The sequence below is a fragment of the Rhododendron vialii genome, chromosome 4a (assembly GCF_030253575.1).
Source record: "Rhododendron vialii isolate Sample 1 chromosome 4a, ASM3025357v1".
Taxonomy (NCBI): Eukaryota; Viridiplantae; Streptophyta; class Magnoliopsida; order Ericales; family Ericaceae; genus Rhododendron; species Rhododendron vialii.
In genome coordinates, this window is record NC_080560.1 from 6,666,288 (window position 1) to 6,689,378 (window position 23,091).

A 23,091-nucleotide genomic window follows, 5' to 3' on the forward strand; every position below is an offset into this window, starting at 1 on the left:
GCTTAAGTTTTTGGGAAGGCTATAAAAGGGTAGCAATTATCGCATTTTTCTATGTTCAAGCAAAGGAACCACACAGAAGGATTTTATACAGGCATAATTGGAAGCAAATAGCATGTATACAAGCGGCGGGCTCCAATGGGAGTTCTAAGTTAATTCACTTCAATAAGCTAGATACAACCATAACAGCATAAAAGCTGACTCTTTATGTAGACTTTCTGTAAAGTCCCTCTCTTTCCTTAGAATCAGTCTGCTGATCATTGATCTCAGCGCTGTATTATATGGATATGATACTCTCTTAAGTTGTGGTGTGGTGGTTTGATGGCATTGAAATCAAGAGTTTGGTGGTCTCCTTTGGTGAAGTTTAACTATAGTCTGCTATTTCATTTGGCACCTCTGACTGGTCCTTCGAGTGTCCATAGAGTGTCATGAAAGTTTCCTGGCGTATTTAGAGCATTTTTTTGAATGGGCAGTGGTTAACAGATCCTTTGCATAGCATGTTTGATTGAATACTATTACTATTTGGATAATATATTGGTCTTTTAAGTTATGGAAGGCTCTCTAATTTAACTAGCGCTGTGTTTTACTTCTTGAAGAAAACTTTCATGCAAAACACATGTAGAAACATATTTTTATCATTTCCTGCAGCGTGCCATTTCCTACAGTTTTGGACAATCGCTTTGTCATCATATCAGCATTTTGCTACTTTGGTGTTAGAAATGTAAGGGTCTCTTGCAGCTCTTGCCTAGAGTCAGTTGTGTCGTCGGGTGGGGGAGCACAAGCTACACAACACGGACAGACCCTTCCTTTCTATTTCCCAGGCCATAAAACCACTTGGATCCTGTGCTGCAAACCAGAGCCATTACCACCCAAACCCTGCATCTATGCTTAGGATTTTTTTGCCTTCGGTGCAAGATATTTTGATTAACAGCTGAGATGGGGCAATTTTTGTCAGTATAAGTTTTGAGTATTGAAAATGTGCTGAATACGCGTTTGTCATAACACTTCCGCATAACGTAGTCAGAAATCAGGGGACATGTGCTGAGAGTGAATATGTGGGACCTATGCTGAACACAAATGAACTTACTGTTGTTTTACTATTTGTTGTGAAGGTTCCTTGTTTTCTAGATGGAGTTTTACAGTTCTTGCAATTTACAAGTATTCTCTTATTTTTGCTAAATGGATGTCAAGCGTGGTGAACAGATGCAAATCTGATAGCCTTTATTTTCTTTCGTATCAGTTTGCAAGCTTTCTGCATTGCATTATTTGCATTTGATCTCGCATACATGCCTGGAAATCTGAATGTGTTTGCCACTATCTTCTGTAGATCTTTCCCATGTCCTTTTTTCGTTGGTTTATAGATCTGTTGTCTACTGCTTTCATTCCCTGGTATATAAAACTTATTGCTCTTTATCACCATAAGTTCATCATATATCTACTACTTTGTGGCTCTCTGAGTTGTATAATCTATGTGACTCCCTTAGTGTAGGTTATGTCCTTCCCACAAGTGCAATGAGGTAGGATTATTGGGTGTCTTTTCTTTTTCTTTTTTGATTGATGACAACTATTAGGAAAAAAAACTCAAACATGGAGAAGCAAAACTAATGGAACAAGATAAAGCTATATGCTTAAGGGGATTAGGAGACTGTATAGGAATTGTGTTGGAGTGTATGTTGAAGTATATATCTACTACCACTTGAAAAGACGGAAGACTTCAACATGTTTTCCAACTTGTCATTCAAAAACTGCTCTTCAATAAAGTGGTCATGTCTTTAGTGTCCTGCTTCAGAATTTTACTCCGTTGAAGACTTAGTCACAGTCAAACTATATACTTCCGTTAATCAGGTTACTCTAAAATTATTAGATTGAACTTCGTACTATGCCTTAGCTTCTTAATGAGGTCTACTCTAATATTTTTGTTTGTTCAAATCTATCCAATCCAAAGACCTTATTCATGGTAAGCAACATTAATTACTATGTGATGCATGACATGACATTAATTTGATTACTTAAATCTTACTTGCATTTGCTATCAGACATGGACAAAACTTGGATGAAAATGGGCATGACAACAGATGGAAGAATTAGTCAGTTGTATTATAATGGTGTTACTTCGTTTATTCAATTTGCAAGAGCGGTTATTGATGCACAAGGCTATATTCCGTGTCCGTGTCTAAAGTGTGTAAACTTTTACCGGAAAAGTCCAGAAGTTGTGCGAATTCATTTGATTCAACATGGGATTATGCAAAGTTACACTATCTGGCATGAGCATGGAGAACCCCGTGAATTAGATGATGTTCGGCATCATGAAATGAGAGATGGTGATCTAGGTGGTATGGATGCTTTGGTGGAAGATCGAATAAGAGGGGAACCAATAGATGCGACCCAACATGAGGAAGTGCAGAACTTTGATAAACTTTTGAATGATTCCCAGCGCGAGATATACCCAGGTAGCAAAAATTATACTCTGTTGAAGTTTGTTATTGAGGTATTTAATATGAAGGTAACAAACCATTGGACCAATAAATCGCTTGATATGTTCTTGAAGTTCCAGATTAATCTTTTACCAGAAGGTAATTTAGTTCCCAAGAACACATACGAGGCAAGGAAGTTATTGTCTGGCTTAGGCTTGTCATACGAGCTCATCGATGCCTGCATAAATGATTGTATACTCTTTAGGAATGAAAATGCAGCATTGGATAGATGTCCAAAGTGCAATGTGTAGAGGTACAAGATCAATTGTGCTAGGGGAAAGAAGATTGCGCGTAAGATTTTGCGTTACTTCCCTTTGACACCAAGATTAAAACGGTTGTTCATGTCTAGAGCGATAGCCGAGGCCATGAGATGGCACATGAATAATCCTACTGATGGTGAGGAATCCGGGCATCCAGCCCACAGTGATGAGTGGAAGGAGTTTGATGTTAAGCATCCTGAGTTTGCTTGTGAGGCTCGCAATGTGAGACTAGGAATAGCAACTGATGGGTTCAACCCTTTCGGTAACATGAGCAACTCTTATAGCATGTGGCCTGTCATTCTTATTCCATACAACCTGCCACCATGGTTGGTTATGAAAGATTCGTTCTTCATGCTGACATTGCTTATTCCAGGGGATAAACAACCCGGGATCGATATCGATGTTTATTTGAGACCTTTGGTTGATGAGTTGAAGGAGTTGTGGCACACTGGTACATTAACTTATGACGCAGCAAGTTGTGAATGGTTCCAAATGCGTGCAGCTTTTTGGTGGACATTACATGATTGGCCAGCATTGGGTGACATCTCAGGGTGGAGAACAAAGGGCCATTATTCTTGTTATACTTGCAACGATGAACCATATTTTGAGTCATTGAGAAGTAAGACTGCGTACACAAATCATCGAGCCTACTTGCCGGAAGATCATGCAGAACGGAGAAAAAGGCTGGCCTATAATGGTAAGCCCGAGAATCGGAAGAGGTCCTTAGAGTTGCCGCTGGAAAAGATACAAGAGCAATTGAACAATGTAAGGGGGGTCATCTTCGGAAAGAATCCAGCAAATAAGAAAAGGAAACGTCACAAACCGAATTGGACAAAGAGAAGTATTTTGTATGAACTAACGTATGTGGAGGATAGGAAACTTCTACACAACATTGATGTCATGCATTGTGAGAAAAATTTTAGTGAAAATATTGTTGGAACAATGTTGGGCATTGATGGAAAGAATAAGGACACGGACAAGGCACGAAAGGATTTGGAAGATAAGGGCATACGAAAAGATCTGTGGTTGACACAACGTCCCGACGGATCATATGTCAAACCTTGTGCGAGCTTTGCGCTAACCCCTAATGAGAGGGAGGCTTTCTTTGAATTCTTGAAATCGGTCAAGTATCCAGATGGCTATGCAGCAAACATATCAAGGTCCTTGAATTCAACTAATGGTAGACTAACTGGCCTAAAAAGTCATGACTACCATATACTTATACAACAGATTCTTCCAATTGGGATGCGTGGTTTTGTGGATAAGGAAATTAGTACAACATTATTTGAGTTGGGTAGTTTCTTCCAAGACCTTTGTTCTAAGACATTGAGACGTAGTGAATTGGAGAAATTAGAAGAACGTATAGTGCTCATACTATGCAAGCTTGAAAAGATCTTTCCTCCCGCCTTCTTTGACGTGATGGTCCACTTAGCTGTTCACTTACCACGTGAAGCCATACTTGGAGGACCAGTACATTATCGGTGGATGTACCCAATAGAAAGGTAATTGTAACAAACATAATTATTGATTGAAAAGGGTCATTGTTTTACATGTTTAATCTTACTCTTAACTGGTCTTGAAGGTTCCTTGGAACTCTGAAACAGTTTGTTTCTAATCGAGCTCGACCAGAAGGTTCGATTGCAGAGGCTTACATTGTCAAGGAGTGCATTACTTTTTGCTCGATGTATCTTGATGAGGTTGAAACCGTGCATAATCGAACTCAACGAAATGAAGACTTTGGCGAACGTCGTATAGGGTACACAGTATTCACAGAGACAGCTCGTCCTTTTGGGCTAGTCACAAGGAATGGCGAGATGTCACAAGAACTCCGTGATGTAGCTCATTGGTTCATTTTGTTAAATAGCCCTGAGATAGAGGAGTATCTAGAGTACGTAGTTGACTTTTTTTAGTGGCTTTGATGACAATGATAGTATTTCGGCAATTAATGACATTCTTTTTTGAATAGGGAACACAAAAAATTGTTGCATGTTCCAAATGGACAAAACATAACCAGTGTGCAACGAAAAGTCTTTCCCAAGTGGTTCAAAGAGAAGGTAAGATACTTGAAATTCTTTTAGAGATGCTAGTCATTAGTATTAAACGAACCATAATTTAGTTAGCATAACTAACTTTTTCATGATTATAATATATATTACTTTAGGTAAATCGGTTGAGGGCTAACAAGTCAATAGAGGCGACTGATGAACTATGGTCATTAGCAAATGGTCCCAATTTGCTAGTGAAGGAGCACTACGGTTGCATAACTAATGGGTTAAGGTTCCGTACGAGAGAAGTAGATGACCGCCGTAGGAGTCAAAATAGTGGCGTGCTTGCTCATGGAGACCACGAGGGGAAGATGCACAAGTATTATGGTCACTTGGTCAAAGTTTGGGAATTCGAGTACATGTGTGAGAATACAGTCCTTTTGTTTCAATGTGAGTGGTACAACACCGGCAACACAGGTCGAAATGGCACTATACGAACTGATCAATACTGCACAAGTATTAATGTCAAGAGTCGGTGGTGTCAATCTGATCCTTTCATCTTGCCTAGCCAAGCAAAGCAAGTTTTCTACCTAAATGATACAAAATGGGGCGAACCTTGGCAAGTTGTGCAGTTGGTCAAGCAAAGGGGTGTGTTTGATTTACCAGAGGTAGGAGACGGTGAACCACTGCATTCTCCAGAATGTACCGATGCCTTCCAACAAGAAAGGATGACCTCAGGAGTGCCAATTGACATTGAAGGTAATATTCGATTCCGTAGGGAAGACGCTGAAGTTGAGGTTATTGCTGGAGTTGGGCCATTACATGAAACAACTGAAAACCTAACAGATGACGAAGTTGATGAAGAGCATGAAATAATAGGAGAGGATATAAATGATGAAGCTGGTGAAGACGATGAAATATCCGATGCTGATATGGATCCTGATATGGATTATGACGCGTAGTTCTTTTTTTTTGGGTAGATATATGTACTTCTTCTAAGCATTGTATGTGGATCCTTATATGTATTTTACATGTGTTTAGTTTTTGAAGTTATGGGTTTTCATTAGATATTTTGTTTTACACTGCTCTTAATTTGCATTACTTTTAAACTGTGTTGTTTATTTATAGTTCATCGTCACGCAGAAATGTCTAGAGGAGAAAAAGTGTCTACCAAAAAAAAACAAGGAAAAGTAATGCTCCAGCCTAATTTTCTAGCAACTCATTACAAAACACATTATGAGAGGATAAGAGATGAGAAAGTAAAGAGGAACAATGAGGTATTGGAATCTCTTGGGGTTATGAAAATTGCAACATCTATGATGGGATCAGCTCGGCACCAGTGTGCTAATGATAATGGGAAGCGTGGTAGGGCTGATCAGGTGGACGACCCTGACTATATGCTATCAAATGATGAGGATGGTCATGGCTATAACAGTGAGTCTAATGACTCTTTCGAGCAAGAGGTAATAATGTATCTTCTTCTTTTTTTAATCTTTTCTTCTCGTACTTTTTCTATTGTCTTCTCGTATGAATGAAGTGCAATATGTATTAATGCTGGTGCATTTTGTGTTCTATTATTATAGGACATAGAGACACCACCAGGTGGTCTACCAGCACAATCACATACAGAGCCACAATGTGGTGCAACTCTGATCTCCGAGAGGGTCACCCGATCAACACCTCATCCCAGCATGGAAAGCCAAGCCTCACTACCTCCCATTGCTCAGCCACAAAATGACGTGCTACCTGAGAACAATGGCGGTGAGTAATGTAATTTATGGTTTATTTTTACAGTTACGTTATCTTGTTTTATGTAGTCTAAGTAAAATTATGACTGGCGCACTTTTTGTGGAAAAAAAGAACAATTGACTGATAACCTTACGAAAAAGAAGAAGTAATGTGATAGCTGGCTGTGTACCAACGGTTTCATTCTTTGATTGTTTCTATGCATGGCTATGATAGTTGTATCATACTTACCATCATATCACTTGATCATACCTGAGGGGTTTTTGGTTTTCATTGGTGGGCATTTGCAATGCGATGACCCCAAAGGTTTGTGCTCAGGACATTTCTGCACCTGCTATTACTTTAACTTCTAGTCAATTCCATTGTTAGCATATATGTTCTTGTGTGCTATTGGAAAGTGCATGTGCTTGTGTCCCAAGTATATGATACTTGAATGTGCTGGATCTTTCTACTAATACTGTGTATATTAGCTGTTTTGGTAGCTGTTATTGTAACTGGACTCATTGAGCATATTCAGATCTGCTAGTCTTTGCTTGGCTGCTTTGAAAGACTCTAGTTGTACATAGCTCTTTTCTTTTAGCTGCTTTGAATGACTCTTACTGCTGATGCTTACTGCTATTTGCTGTTTGCTATACATAATTGTTTGCTTCTATATTCTGATGCTTACTGCTGCTGTTGTTGTTGTTTGTTGCTCAAAGAGTGTTCCTGCTGATGTTCCATCCATTTGCAAATGGATTGTTCGAACTGGTACCAGCTATCAGTTACTACCATTTACTGCCATCTCTTTTGTAAATGCTTAAGAGGACTAGGATACAAATAGTGTCCTTTACTGCCAATTTGTCATAGTGAAGTCCCTGAGTTTTGGTTACTGTTTTCTATTATGGCTGTTGTTTTTCAAGCCAGGGAAAAATACAGTTTCCTACAGCTGCTGCTGCTCTGTTGTGTGAAGCCTACTATTGCTGCTATTCTGTCAAACCAGTAGCAGTGCTGCTGCTGTTCTGTTATCCGATTTTGTTACTGTTACTATGGCATTGTTTTCCTTCCCTCTTACTAGATGGATTGGAAACATCGCATATCATTTAGCCCATGTAGCCATTTGGTGTAAACAATTTTATTTACTCTTGTTTTGTTTTCTTTGTGACAGAAATTAATAGACCTACCCGTGGACCTACGCGAGGCATTGAAGCTCAGGGACTCATTGACAAACAAGGAAAGCTTCCAGTTCCCATTCCACAACTATTTCGTGCGCCGGTAGGAAAGCATGCTGCTCAATTGGCCTCAAGGATTGGTGTCGAGGTTCGCACACATGTGATAGACGTTGGCGTCCCTAGGTGGAAGGCAGTAGATGAGAGTGTTAAAGCACCTATACTTCAGCGCATAATGGTAAACTCTGAGTATTTCCAGCAGTTAATCTTTCATTTGCAGCGCATGTAAACAGAAGGTTAGAGTGATGAAAAGTGAGCACCTTTGTCTGAGTCCTCTTGTTTTAAAACCAAAACTTGATCTGCTTAGGCTGAAGCCCTAGATCATTACTCAGTTGACGCCGCTGGTTATCATCTGGATGTGGGCATTCCTTAAAGAACCTTAAATTCACATCATCCAGAAATCCCATTATTACACACACATAGAGCTTTAGGAATGATCAGATCAATATCGAACGCAACCAAATAAGCTAAAAACTATAAAATATGAAAGCTGTGGTGAAACAGCATTGCCCAAACAAATTTCAAGAAATCCAAGGCAAAGAATGTATCAGTATCATCAAAGTAGTTCTTAGTTTACAAATAAGGTATTAATTATGTAACTTAGGATCAAGTCATTACTAAAATTATCAAATATTGCAGGATAAGTTTGACTTGCAAGGAGATCCAATCGATGTTGAAAAGGCAGTGGCAACACAATGTGGACGGAGGTTGAGCAATCACAACTTCGTTTTGCACAAAAAGTACAAGAAACTTAAAGAAACAAGGGGGGAAGAGTATGCTAGAAACAACCCACCAGCTGGTGTCAATCCAGAGCAGTGGACGAGCTTAGTCACTAAGAAGTGAACAGTTCCAAAATGGCTGGTAATCTTGTTCACCATTGAAATAGTCATGGTTCTTGTTATAGCATCCTAATCTTGGATTTTATTGAAAAACCATATCCTAAACTTGAAACCCTTATAGTTTTCTCTATTGGTTTGTGGTCTTGTAGGAGCGATCAGAAAAAAACACCTCAAACAGGTTCGATTTTCTTCCCTTTTCTAATGCTGCTTTTGTTGCTGCCTTTTTGACTTCATTTCTGCCCTTGTGCCCATGGTACTTACTAAGTAACATCACCAACAGCATTATGGCTGTTTATGGATTACAACTGTAGGATTAGGCCTTCATCATGGCTTTCATCCATGTATGCTCGCAACTATAGGATTATCAGCTTTTTGGTCTTTAATATTGACTGCCAAGCTGTTATATTGTGAACTTTTGCTGCTTCTTTTGAAGAAAAACCTGCCATTTGGTCTCATGGACTGTTATTGGCTTATTGCTGTCAAATTCCTAGATTAATCAGTCTTTAGACATTCAATATGGCTTTGCTACTCTACTGATCTACTTGGGGGAATTCCAGTCATGTCTCCTCTCTAATTCAACTCCAAACTGAGGATAGGTTTACTGATTGAAGTCCAAACCAAGTACTTAACAAAAAAACATAATGCTAGGGATTTGAATTGCATTCATAATGCTAGGAAACACTTCATTCATTCATATAGAACAACATTACTGATAGCTACTCGGCATTTGGACTGGATGTGCCATTTTCAGTACATAGGTGCTTCTCATGGCAATGCTAGGAATTTGCATTTCGAACGACATGACAATACTTATAAAACATGGCCATACAAATGACAAGCAAAGACAATACAAGTAGCTGCTGGTGCCATTCTTTTCGACGAGATAGTGTTGAGAGATTCACCAACTCCTCAATCCTTTTGATTGCTTCTTGGTTCTGTGTGGACAATTGTTGCACCTCTCCACTTAGCTTTTGTACAAAGTTCATCAATGAGTCAATTTCCTCTCATTTTCTACTATATACCTCTTCAATTCTACATTTTCCTCTTCAAATTTCTGCATTTTTTCCTTCAATTCTGCAATGCTACTGCTGTTCCTGTGTTGCTATTAGCTGGCTTCTATTTAGTACTTAGAAGTTTGCAATTGCTGTTTGCTAGCTGCTATGTAGCCCTCTGGAGTAATTAATATGTTGCTATTCAAGAAATGAGGTTTAGCTTCTGAGAGGACTAAACATGTTGCTATTCGAGATTCTTCATCATCATAGCTAGCTCCATTAGGACTCATGCAAACTTCATATACTTGGCTTCTAATTGTTTTCCTGATTATACTTGGGTTCAATTCCACTGCTAGTTCAATACCTGCCAACTGACAAATTAACTCTGAAATTTCCATTGGATTCAATCACAACTGGGCTATTTTATGTTTAATCGATATCTTCTAGGCATTTATATTTTATATTCCGATAACAACTGGGCTAATTCAATAGCTTCTTCTCTTCGTAACTCATTTTCTATTTTATCGATATGTTTCTTTTGCCAATACAAAAAATAAAAAACAGGTCTTGGTCTAAGACAAAACATAGATGTGGATCAAAGTCACTCCCAGTTAGGGTTGCCGCTGCGGTGCGTTTTCTATTATATTGGCCTTCACTTTTTTTTTTTTACAATATGAACATGCTTTATTAACTCATTTGATGAGAACATATTATATCAGATGCACGATAATGGAGGTGTTGTGCCCGCGGTAACAGAGATGTACAAGGATACCCACTTCAATAAGGACACACAAAAATGGATCTCTTCAGAATCCGAAGTTCTCTATGTACGTGTATCAAGTACTTTTGTGGTGTACTAGTGTCTTCTAAATTATTAGAACTTGTCTATACTAAATTGTCAGAACTTAAATTTGGCATTTACTTTAAAATGACAGGATAAGATGGTACAAATAGAGACTGAACATAATGCGCAGGAAGGTGCAATCCCGATTACGCAAGAGGAGCTCTCCGTTAAAGGACTCAAGGCAAAGTCAGGCTATGTGAAGGGACTTGGCATTAGGCCTTCCTCCTCTATTAGGACTGTGAACAGGGAGTATGTAACACACCTCGAGGGAAAGGTGCAAGAGCAAGCTGAAAAAATTCAGGAGCAAGCGGAAGGAATTGAAGCAGCAAACAATAAGATAGAGGAACAGGGGAAGACTTTGGCTAGTGTTATGGCGTTTCTTAAACAACAAGGATTCACCGGTTAACAACTTGCTGGTTAGTACATCATGCTTTCCCTATATATATATATATATATATATATATATATATATATATATATATATATGTATATATATATATATATATATATATATATATATATATATATATATATATATATATATTGTCTAAGTTAAGTTTTATAGCCAAAACCACTTACAAAGGCACAGGGGCACTGCATATTTGTGAGACTCCATGACAATCCCCCATTTATGAAGCCTATCTAGAGTGGATAACCTGCCTAATACAGCCAACCATTGAATGATAGACCATCTAGGCACTGCATATTTAAACCATACCACTTTGACCCATCTAACTTGAGGAGCCTGTCTTCTAATAGAAGACCAAGCAGATAATGGAGGTGAGTTTGTTAATCATTTTCTACTCCATCTTTTTCTTGACAAGTGGAGTTATTAATCAAACAATATGTCCACATACCCCTGAACAGAATGGGGTTGTGGAAAGAAAGCATAGACATTTGATTGAAACCACTATTGCTCTCTTATTACAAGGTCATTTACCTATTGTGTTTTGGCTAGAAGCTCTTACGTACCACTGTTGTTTACCGGGCCAATAGGTTACCTCATTCCTCCTTACAATTCAGGTTCCCTTTGTTCTTCTTTTTCAAAGCCAACTAAACTATATGATCTTATAACCTTTTGGTGGTTGTTGTTATCCTTGGTTGAAACCATATGCTGTCATAAACTGATTCCTAAATCTAAACCATGCATTTTCCTAGGATATTGTGATCATACTAAAGGGTACAAGTGCTATGACCTTGTGCTTAAAAAGATTTACATATCCAGACATGTCAAATTCATAGAAAGTGAATTTCCCTACTCTGTACATCATTTTCTTCGTCTAACTATGTCTCTGATTCAGTTAAGTTTATTGTCCCTTTAACATCTTTTGAAGATATTGTAATCTCTTTTCCCTCTTCCTCAGTGTCTCTTTCTAATTCTTCTTCTATTCCCTTGTCTATTCCTGTTTCTCTTTCTTCTTCTATTTCTCAACCTCATTTACATGTCTCATCTCCTATTCCTTCATTACATTCGGACACTCATGTGATTGCTCAGACTCCTTCTCCTGCAGATTCTATCTCTACTTCCCCAGTTTTGTCTCCAGACCAAGTTTTAGGAGCCTGTCCTCCTAGGTTACCTTCTTCTTCTTCCATTCCTCTCATTCAACATACCATGGTCACTAGGTCTAAAAATGGCATACACAAACCTAAACACAGTTTAACTGCTGTTGTGAGTGAGCTTGTTCCAACTGTAGAACCTAGATATTTTCTGAAGCTATTAAGCATCCTCAGTGGCAAACAACTATGGCAGAAGAATACCAAGCCTTAGTAAAGCAAGGCACATGGTCTTTAGTTTATCCACTCTCAGGAGAAAACATTATAGGATGCCAGTGGATTTTTAAAATCAAACATCACTCAGATGAAAGTGCAGCTAAATACAAGGCAAGGCTAGTGGCAAATGGAAATTAACAAGAAGGTTTGGATTTCACAAAGACTTTTAGCCCTGTCATTAAGCAACCGACTGTGAGAGTGGTGCTTGCATCATAATTGGGACATTAAACAACTAAATGTTTCTAATGCCTTTTTACATGGTATTATAGAAGAAGTATATATGAAACAACCTCAAGGTTACAGAAATGAGGCCTTTCCTAATCATGTTTCTAGACTCAACAAAGCCTTAATTGTATGGCTTAAGACAAGCTCCTAGGGCTTGGTTCTCTCTCTTTTATGGGTTTCTCATTAAGCAGGGGCTCACCAACAGCAAAGCAGACTCCTCTTTATTTACTCTTAAAATTGATCAAGGTCTTACACTTGTTCTTGTTTATGTGGATGATATTCTAATCACAGGTAGTGATACTCAGTATATTACTCAGTTGATTGCTACACTTCATACAAGATTTGTCATGAAAGATTTAGGTTCATTGAGTTATTTTTTGGGTATAGAGGTTCAAAACTTGCTTCAAGTATACTTCTTTCTCAAACTAAGTATGCTATTGCAAAATTGACTGGCTGCTTGAAGAACACACACGGCAGCTTACACTTGGAAATTGACTGGCTGGAATTGCAAAAATGATGCACGCAGCTTGTATAGTCTTGTGGAACCTAGATACAGCAGCCAAAAGGGCTCTGATACAGCAGCAGTTTGCTGCCATTATAGTAACAGCCAGTAGCAACCAGGATGCAGTAGTAGTAGCGAAGCAGAACAGTAGCAGGCTGCCACTACTGGACAGCAGCAGGCTGCCACTACTGGACAGCAGCAGGCAGGCTAGCAATGAGAATGAGCATGATACACCACATGAGCAGTCAAAAACAAGCTAGGAAATCAAAACATAACTAGGGACATGCCCTCTAGAAAGGCTTAAACAACCCAAGGGACAACCCCCCAAGGGTAGGTACAAACAATAGGACAACCCCCAAGCTCACAACTACTTAACATATAGCTTGATACCTTATACAAAAAGACTGCCATCACAGTCAGCACTTTCAATGAATGATCAGCTAGACCAACAAAGTACCAGTGGTACTCTATGTTAAACCCTTGCTGCACTACACACAGGAGTAGCAGTGAAGCATAGGCAGAAGAGGGTACCTGCTCCACACTTGAAAACCAACACAATTGAGCTATATTGAGCAACTACAATTGAGCTATAGAGACAGCAAACAATCTATCTGAGATGCACTCAAGCCATCTTAAACAAACCCTAGTGGACTGACATGCACCACATTGTTGCCACTACAATGATTACAGCCATTACCTAACATGACATACAAAAGTTGTAGATTACATCCATTACCCAACAGCTCAACTATAAGAGAAAGAGATAAAGTAACAGAATAAACAAGACAATATCAATTCCCTTTTGCATTTTGGTGCTCATGTTTGTTGTTGCTGCTCTTAATTTTTTGGATTGCTGGGCTGATCTTTACTGATGGTTTTTGGCTGTTTTTTGTGTTCCAACTCACTTGGCACCCACACAACACACACCAGTAATGAAATCCACGCCTTTAGAGGACACAACACACCTTTAGTGGACGCAACACACACAACTCACACCAACACACACCTTTAGTGGACACAACACACCTAACACATAACCAAAATACTTTGTGTGTGCAAATTGAATACGCATAAGGTGTACTGTGCAGATTGTTAAGTTTCCATAATGTTTTGTGTTCTATTGACATCATAACCAAAATACTTTATCCTACTTTTTATGTGCAGATTGAATACACATAAGGTTTGTAGGGGGGAAGATGGTATATAGACGTTCTTCTATGAAGACTTTTTGTTTGGATATATGAAGACTCCTTTTTGGGATGAAGGTCCGAGTCTTCTTTTTTGGATGTATGCTTCTATGAAGACTCCTTTTTGGGATGAAGGTCCGAGTCTTCTTTTCTGGATATATGCTTCTATGAAGACTCCTTTTTTGGATGAAGTTCCGAGTCTTCTTTTTTCATTTTAATGATGCTACAGAACTATGATGAACATATATGGTATGGTCTACCTTTCATGTTTTTGTCATGGGAATATTGATGCTTTAGATCCTATGGTTGAATGGACATTAATTTGGTATAGAATACATAGTTTTTGTGGTTAATGGATATCTAGTTTGGCACATGATTATAATGGTTTACAAAGATGTATTGGCTGTTATGGTGTAACTTATAGTTCATTTATTTGGCTGAGTATTGAATTCCAAAATGAATAGGATGATCTTGTCTTGTAAGAAGAGTGTTAGTGACAATTTATTTTGTCACTTTATTTCCTATACACATATTTAAGGTGACAATTTTTTTTTATCACCAAAGATGTTTCTCTCATCAACTTTTTAATGACTATATCTTTCGTCACTAATTGGAAATTTTACGTGACAAAATATTTTGTCACAATTATTATTTTTAATTAATTTCTTTGGTGACGAAACTTTTTTTGTCACGTATGTATTTACATTGTTCAATCACCTGCCATAATTAGTGACGAAATTGAGAATTGGTGACAAATAATTATTAGAATGGAGACAAAATATTTCGTCATCAAAAAGAATAATAGGTGACAAAATTTTTTTGTCACCAAGTGATTTTTTCGTGACGAAATTTTTCGTCGTCAAAAGACACCATAGGTGACGAAAAATAAATTTCGTCACGAGGTAGGAATCCTCGACAACCTTTAGTCGACAATTTTTTTTTCGTCACGTATACTATTTGTGACGAAAAACATGCAATTTGTGACAATTTTCATTTGTCACCTAATGCAAATTTTCTTGTAGTGTGAAACAAATAGCTTCTACAAACGCATTCGACATAATTTCGTAATTTAGAATCGTAGCATATAACATCAAATCAAAATATTTAACCCCTAACTAGAAGTTCCTTGAAGAACTAGAGACATACTATAACGATTCACGCTAACTGACTTTCTAACTTTTAGCATAACCACAGAACTCAAAAGTTTAACTTCAAATTAATAGTAGCTAGTTGGCAAACTAGCCCATACATTCTTTAACTTTGTGTGTCTCAAACCGAGAGAAAAAGAGAACATGACAGAACAGTTTTTTTTGGTGGGTTCTCTTCATCATAAGGCAAATCATCTAGCAATAAGGGGGCCTAGGGAAAGAGGTGATTATCAAACCAAAGGTAGCAATTGCCAAATGGAGTGGAACAAAGTGGATCAAATTATGGGGTGGAATAAACTTTTTGATAGAATTAATAAACATGTTCATTTGGGGTTTGATAAATGTTTCAATACAACATCTTGATAGAACTATGTGCATCTTTTAGACCAATGTGGATCTTTATAGTTGTACATATATATGAAGAGAAATATCTCATAATTTCAAATTCCATATGTGCAATCGATGAAAATTGTACATAATCAAAGAAATAGAGGAATCAAATCATTTTCCTGAAAGCAATGATGCAAGAATTCTAACATGCTAAGCAACATTGCAAACAGGTGAAACAAATGAAAAGGTTTGTAGCTCATTATTTAGACTCAGAATAAGAAGGAATTATCTTTGTTCGGATACCTTGAAATTTTCTCCTTTTGCAATATCCCTAAGTGAAAGCAAGCTAGGGATATGAGCAAGCCCAAGGTAGTATGGAGGATCATATCCATAAACATTCCTCAGCCATTTTGATTCGGAATCATAATGCAAAATAGAATGCCAATTATATCCGAATACCATCAAGATTTGTCCATCATCCGAAACCATAAAAGGCTCATAATAGCCAAAGCCACTGTCGTCAATCCTCCTAATATCAATTACAAAGTCTTTGCTCCAAGATTCTTTTTACCCCATAATCCTTCATCACCCATACTTCAAAATGATCATGCTCGCTAGAATCACATAAAGAGAGACAATGTCGAAGCACTTCCACAAGCATAAAAGATGTGCATTTTTTCTCAACCGTACCAAACTCATAAGGTTCAGGAACTGCCCGAAGTTGTTCACTTCCAAAGTCAAAACAGTAAATGAAGGAGTACATATTAATCCAGTGAAGCGGTCCATTGAGGAATGCATTGATCGAGCAACCGTAAAGGGTTGAGGCAAGGCGATCCACTATCTCCATTTCTCTTTAACATTGTCGCGGAGGCTCTCAACATAATGCTAGAACGAGCAAAGGTCCGAAACATCATTAAAGGCACTCAACTGGGGAGTAATGGAGTTAACATCTCTCACTTACAATTTGCGGACGATACGATTCTCCTTTGCAATAATGATCCAGAGGAGATGGCAAATATTAAAAGAATTTTGAGGTGCTTTCAACTGATGTCTGGCCTGAGAATTAATTTCTCGAAGAGTTCCCTATGTGGAGTGAATATCCCACTAGAAGCAACTTTCTCTTTGGCCAACATCATGGGATGTAAAGTGGAGCAGCTCCCGATTAAGTATCTTGGTCTACCTTTAGGTGCCAATCCAAGGAGGATCAAAACGTGGGACCTTGTCATTGAAAGGACTGAAAAGGCATTGAGCATATGGCGATCTCAATGTATTTCTACTGGGGGAAGGCTGACCCTTATGAACTCAAACACTGCAAACATCCCTATATATTTCATGTCTCTGTTTAAAATGCCAGCAACTGTTGCGAGGAAATTGGAGAAAATGCACATGCAATTTTTTTGGGGAGATACGAATGACAAAAGGAAATTGCATGTGGTCAAGTGGGATGAGATTACACAGAAGAAAGCTAACAGAGGATTGGGGGTAAAGAAAATGGTGCAACAAAACCTAGCTCTCCTAGCAAAACGGTGGTGGAGATTTGGCAAGGATAAAGAAGCTCTATGGGTGAAAGTGATTCGAGGAAAATACGGTCTGAATGCTAACTGTTGGCTGCCCTATGCACGCGGCTCTGGCTCTTCATCAAGAATATGGTCAGATATATGTTCTCTAGATAATCCCTCATCCCAGTTGGGTTACTCCATCCAAGACAGCTTTCGAGTCCAGGTAAACTCAGGTGATGCAACCGTGTTTTGGGAACATGTGTGGCTAGGTGAGTCGTCTTTGAAAGAAGATTATCCCAGATTGTTTTCTTTGTCTACTCAAAAAGAGATGTTGGTCAGCAATTTGAGGGCTGAGGGATCTTGGAATTTATTGTTCAGAAGGGACGTGTTTGGCCCAGAGAAACAAGAGTTGGATAATTTGAAACAGAGAATTCAGCAAGTTATTCTAAATCCATCGAAGCCGGATGCCCTGCAATGGAGATGGACGGGTGATGGTATTTTTTCGGTCAAGTAAGCATATGGGCAATGGGAACTACAACACTTCTCGACCAATGCGCTGTTGGGATCTTTATGGAAGAATTTGGGTCCTCCTAAGGTGGAAATCTTTGCTTGGATGGCTGTAAAGGATATAGTAGCAACAAGGTCTGTCCTTCTTAGCCGAAACATAATCAATGAGATTCAATTAGCTTTGTGCCCCCTATGCTTCCTGAATCTTGAAACTCACCAGCATTTGTTCCTTCACTGTCATTTCTCGTGGAGTGTATGATTATACTAGACTGGTGGAATATCAAATGGGCTTGCCCATCCTCTATCCCAGAATTAGCAGAATGGTGGTTTGCTATTGGATTTTACAACTTGGAGAAACATATATGGGAAGCAGCTTGCTTCTATGCGACGGTGTGGTCTCTGAGGTTGGTAAGAAATGATACTATCTTCAACAATTCAACGAAACAAGTTTGGGAGGTGGGGGATCTAGTCAAAACTAGAGTTGCAATGTGGATGAAGGCGAAATTCGACATCAAGATCTACACCGTTGAGGAGTTCAAGATTTTCTTAGATGGTGTCCGAAAATTGAGATTGTAACATAGTTTTAGGAGTACATCCAACTGTCGGTTGGAAATCTTTGTAAATTTGGGCTCAACCAAGTTCTATCTTTGATTGTTTTTTCTCGATGTTCCCCTTTCGAGTTTTATAAAATGTTTCGACTTTTCCGAGAAAAAAAAACCGTAAACCATGGTGGGGATTTCTCCTATGCTTCTCCACGACGCTTCACCAAGCGTGTATATCTCGGCCTCGCAAGTTTCCCTATCCGTCACCCCTAACCGAAAGGACCGCACCACTTTGTACTGATCAATCATGGGACTATAACCAAAAGCACAAGAAAAGTGTGAAATCGAGCAGCCACTTGGACAATTAGGAAGTGTAACTAAGTCGCGTAAAAGAGGATTACATATACGAATTGGGCCATCGGTGGAAGGGTTACCCAAGCACAACAATCCATTGCAGGAGCCAATTATGTTGCTTGGAATGCTGCCCTTTGGGAGGTTGATTGTGGTGACCAATTCCTTACGGGCATTGCGAGGAGGAGGGGAGGGACTGACATGGAAGTCGAACAAGTTGAGTTTCAACTCTGTTTCTATTGGGCTGGCGGGTTTGAGCCATAGTTTTAAATTGCGGTATCGGTCGCCGTCGCGGTATCGGTCGCGGTATATCGGTATCGGGACGTATCGGTGATATGTCGTGGGAATCGGGTGTTGTGGTACCCATTATCAAACCACGAACTCGCCAAAATCGGAACAGAAGCTGGGCATGCCCACTTAACCTTCCACCAATCCAAAATCATAGACCACACAGTCCAAGAAAAATGGCAGTGGATGAATAGAAGCAAAGCATTATTAGGATGAAATAGTTGTTTCCATTTCCCATACGCTGATTTGACGCTAAAGTTACCATCTGCCGACCATCTCCATTGTAAATAGTCAGGCCTTGTTGGATTTAGAGACACCCCTTGAATTCTTTGTATCAAGTTGTCCAGCTCTTGCCGCTCTCTCCCAAACGCCCTTCTTCTGAACAGCAACTCCCAGGAACCCCGTCAGCCTCACTCCTCATATTATTAATCAATTCCATCTTTTGATCAGACAGAAGGAACACTCTCGGATACCACTTCTTTCAACGGAATTTCTCCCATCCAGGAGTGTTCCCAAAACAAAGTCGCAGTACCAGAATTAACTTTGATACTAAAGCTGTCCCTCACGGAATATCCTAGATGAGAAGATAAATCCTCCAGTGAGCAAAGTTTTTCGATCGTTAACAATTATAGTAAATGATAGTACCATTTGACAAAATTTCTTAGCCTAGGAATTAGAATCCATGTTCCCTCTCAAATTCCCCGTCCCACAACCACAGGTGTAAACCGATTGCCTAAGAACATGCAAAGTGATCGAAGTCCGCCGGTAATGTCTGAACAGAGATCTTACAAAGACGTACAACAGTAACAAAACAGAGACACAAACGGCCGGTCAATAGAAACCAAAATATAAATCCAAAGAAAACACATACATACAAATTACAATGTTAGTTCTCCTAACGTGTTCGAAAAAGCAAATGCGTCACATCACCCTGATAGATAATTCACTCTTCGAAGCGCCACCGTAATATGTTTATCGCCCATCCTTCTAGGAAGAAGATCCGGTTTCATTCAAACCGTTGAGTATTTGCATGCGCATGAGTAAATTATAAGCCAGATGGTAGCATATCCATTAAAGAAATTTTCAACACATCACTTTCTACAGTGGTCCATTTGAAAATGTAATGACAATCCCACCATTTCTTGTATATCATAGTACAGTTGTAAAATCAAGACTATTCCTTTACTTGACTTAAATCTAAGTATAGATGGCACTTTCTATAGAGAAAAGAAAAGAAGCCAAATCCAATTAGCATAAGCAAGACCGAAGGGACAGAGCGTTGGAGGGGGCATCTCTTTAATTACCAGCCCCACCACCCCTTCAGACGCGGCTCTACATGTAAGATTCCATGGTCAACTGAACACCCAAACAATTTTTTTTTGCTTAGAATACATGTAAAATTTTTGGACTAATCTTACTTTGAACACCGAATTCAAATGTCAATGAACACACAACCCAAATATTAATGAACACTCAATCCATAAATAAATAAACACCCACCCAAAAAATAGCCCACAAAAGAATCCACTTTGAATTTGCCTTTCGCTTACACTTGGTAAAAATGTTATATGGATCACAAATGAGTTGTCAATAGCATTACAAAAAGCAGTCACAAGATATCTTAAATGCTACGGCACTTATTGAAATGTCTAAGCAACGGTTGCAAGTGATAAGAGATGATGGGTGAGATTCTTTGTTGGCCGAAGTGCCTTCATTTTACTTATATAGAGAGTGATGTATTTGAAACTGTTGATAATGAGGCTATCATGCAACAGTTTCAAAATGTGAAGTACATAAAGAGCAATGGATGAATGATTGCTTAATTACTTATATATAGAGTGATGTATGTGATATCGTTGATAATAAGACTATCATGCAATGATTTCAAAATATGAAAACTCGTCGATGACAATTGTAATATCTTATATATTTTGATGGCATTATTGATATGAATAGATAATTTTTTATCTATAGATAGTCGTGGTTTCTCAAGGTAATAAAACGTATAAATTTTTGAACACCCTTGTAAAAATTCATGGAGCCGCCACTGCACCCCTTGTTGTACTGGTGTTCTTGCTATTATGGATAAATTACGGGCCAGTCCAAAAACTGACCCTTATTTTCCTTTAAGAAATATGATTCATTTTTACTTACTTACAAGTCTAGGTAGAAAGTGTGGGCCTCTTCTAGATGGTGCATTTCTAGATTGAGCTGAAGTTAGAAATATGGGTCGGGGTCAATTACCTGGCCTGACAGTAATTTAGCCTTCTATTATAGCAGGTGGCCGGTAGGGCTATCATGAGAGGTATAGTGGAGGATGAGACTGAGGGGGAGGGGGAGGGAGCCCCTTGACAGATAAATTGGCAAAGAAGGGTTGGAGGGGTAAGTTGGGCGAAGTCTTGCATACTTGCCTCTATCTAAAGGTGGACTCGAGATCAAACTATCAAAGTGAAGGAAAAGGTTTAGGGGTTTCAAAATGTCACAAGAACAATGACTACTCTATTTTCAAAAAAATTACATATTAGAGGCTCAATTAACTTATCAAACTGATAATGTTTAGAATACCAGCTCATGCTAAATTATATCGCTTGAGAATTGATTTCCATAGAGTACTCAAATTCACATTTAACGCGGACCACGGTGACATTCTTATAGAAAGTAAGGCACAGAGCAAAATGAAACTAGAAATTCCTATTCATAGAGTGCAATAAAAAAAAACATATTCATGTCCGCTCATTATGTCACTTTATCCCAAAACTCAGGCGGTAAACCTCGCGGTAAGTCCACCATATATTGCTTAATTTGGAAGGATAGGATTTGAAGAGGGTTTGAGGAAATTCGAGAGAGAGAGAGAGAGAGAGAGAGAGAGAGAGAGAGAGAGAGAGAGAGAGAGAGAGAGAGAGAGAGAGAGATTTAATGGCAGATTTAGAGTGATTTCTGCGTTTGAAAGAAACAAATTGAAAGTGATTTGGACCATTTGTGAAATTTCAATAGTAAAAAATGATTAATTTATGATTTATTGGTAAGTGTTTGGTTCTTTAGAATAGGTTTAATTCTGCTGTTATGAACAAGTCAATAAATAAATACATAATCCGAAGTGGGGTACTATATTTATCCAGTAGAACCTACTACTGTAATATTTATCCAGTAGAACCTCTATTGATAATTGATTTGTTTTCGTGAATTCTGGGACCTAAAAGGAACAACCATCGTTGGTTGTATGTTGGTCATGAATGTCACATGTTTTTACCTTAAGTCTAACCACGTGGCTCAAAAGGTTAACCTCAGATTATACAGTAGCTGCTTGCGTTCCACTGTAAATCACACAAGCTTCCATTTATTAGCTGATGTGGGATACAACCCCAAGAAGATTGTGATACCTAGTCCGAATATTTTACTGATTTGAGTAGATATGATGAGTTTGGTGGGTTTGTGTACATGTTTGAGGTAATATAAAGAAGGAAAAGCAGAATAAGATATATGTGCAGGCAAATTAGGCAAAGCATGTGGATTTTGTTTGTATCTATAAATGTGTGGCATAAAGATAAAAAGAAAAAGAGGATAAGAATGAAAACACACAAAGAATTATAAAGGAAGGTGGGGAGGACAAGTGTCAATTGGGGAAAACAATATTCAGTGACTGGTCATTGCATATTTAATAGAAGCAAGCAGGAGATGTTCGGTCACGGGTGAGGGAAGCCGTGGGGTGGTTTTGGTCGAGAGAGAGATAGAAGAAAATAGTAAATTAACCGAGAGAGTGGAAGGGAGAGAGATGTGGGGGGTGTCTATGGTAAGAGAATGGAAAATGGTGGCAGACAAATAAGAATAGGAGAAGAGGAGGAAAGAATTACAATAACTGGAGGCATTTTGGCCAGTAGACACATGGGTTGGAAAGGTGTGTGAATGTGAATATGAAAATTTATGTAAATATTTAAGAACGTGGTTGATGGCTTTTCAATAATTATTTGTTTGTGAACATTGAGTTGTTGGTATAAAAGATTTGGTTTGGTTGGGTTAGATAGGTTGGGGTACTTGAGGTTGTTATAATGGAAATTACAGACCATGAATCGTAGTTTGTTGTTGTTAATGAAGTGTGTTCTTCTCTTTGTAGTGGATTGAGTAGCGACAAATCAAAAGCTTTAGTTAATAGCTATCGAGAGAGCTAAAAGAAAGGTGGTTGATTTATATGTTTTATGACAAAAGATAATGAAGGGTGATTGATGATCAGTAAAACTCTACCATTGAGTTTAATTGGTGGGTTGTGCTAAATTTTATAAAGCTAGCTATAACAATTGAGAAAGTTAACCGGTTTAAGAGATTTGGTGAAATCTCATTTTCCAGAAAAAAATAGTATCACAAATATGAGTGTGACGAGCCCCACATGGAAAAATTGGTAGATG

At 38.5% G+C, this 23,091-nt stretch overlaps 3 protein-coding genes across 3 annotated transcripts in view; 2 read left to right on the forward strand and 1 right to left on the reverse strand.

Annotated features, from left to right (window-relative positions):
• Window positions 1-19,629, reverse strand: part of LOC131322937 (F-box protein At3g07870-like) — a 94,531-nt gene extending 74,902 nt beyond the window's left edge. The window contains exon 1 of the mRNA XM_058354533.1: window positions 19,617-19,629. The gene's annotated coding sequence lies outside the window, so the exon portion shown is untranslated. The remainder of the gene's footprint in view (window positions 1-19,616) is intronic.
• On the forward strand, window positions 1,365-14,431 carry LOC131322935 (uncharacterized). Its single transcript, XM_058354531.1, has 10 exons — window positions 1,365-2,447; window positions 5,860-6,179; window positions 6,300-6,477; window positions 7,607-7,845; window positions 8,307-8,528; window positions 8,656-8,684; window positions 10,063-10,126; window positions 10,218-10,325; window positions 10,434-10,758; window positions 14,004-14,431. The coding sequence occupies exons 1-5, from the start codon at window positions 2,036-2,038 to the stop codon at window positions 8,508-8,510; spliced, it is 1,353 nt and encodes a 450-aa protein (XP_058210514.1). The 5' UTR covers window positions 1,365-2,035; the 3' UTR covers window positions 8,511-8,528; window positions 8,656-8,684; window positions 10,063-10,126; window positions 10,218-10,325; window positions 10,434-10,758; window positions 14,004-14,431.
• On the forward strand, window positions 2,456-5,258 carry LOC131322934 (uncharacterized). Its single transcript, XM_058354530.1, has 2 exons — window positions 2,456-4,785; window positions 4,893-5,258. Exon 1 carries the CDS (start codon window positions 2,813-2,815, stop codon window positions 4,235-4,237), a length of 1,425 nt encoding a protein of 474 aa, XP_058210513.1. The 5' UTR covers window positions 2,456-2,812; the 3' UTR covers window positions 4,238-4,785; window positions 4,893-5,258.
• Window positions 19,630-23,091: the final 3,462 nt, after the last annotated feature.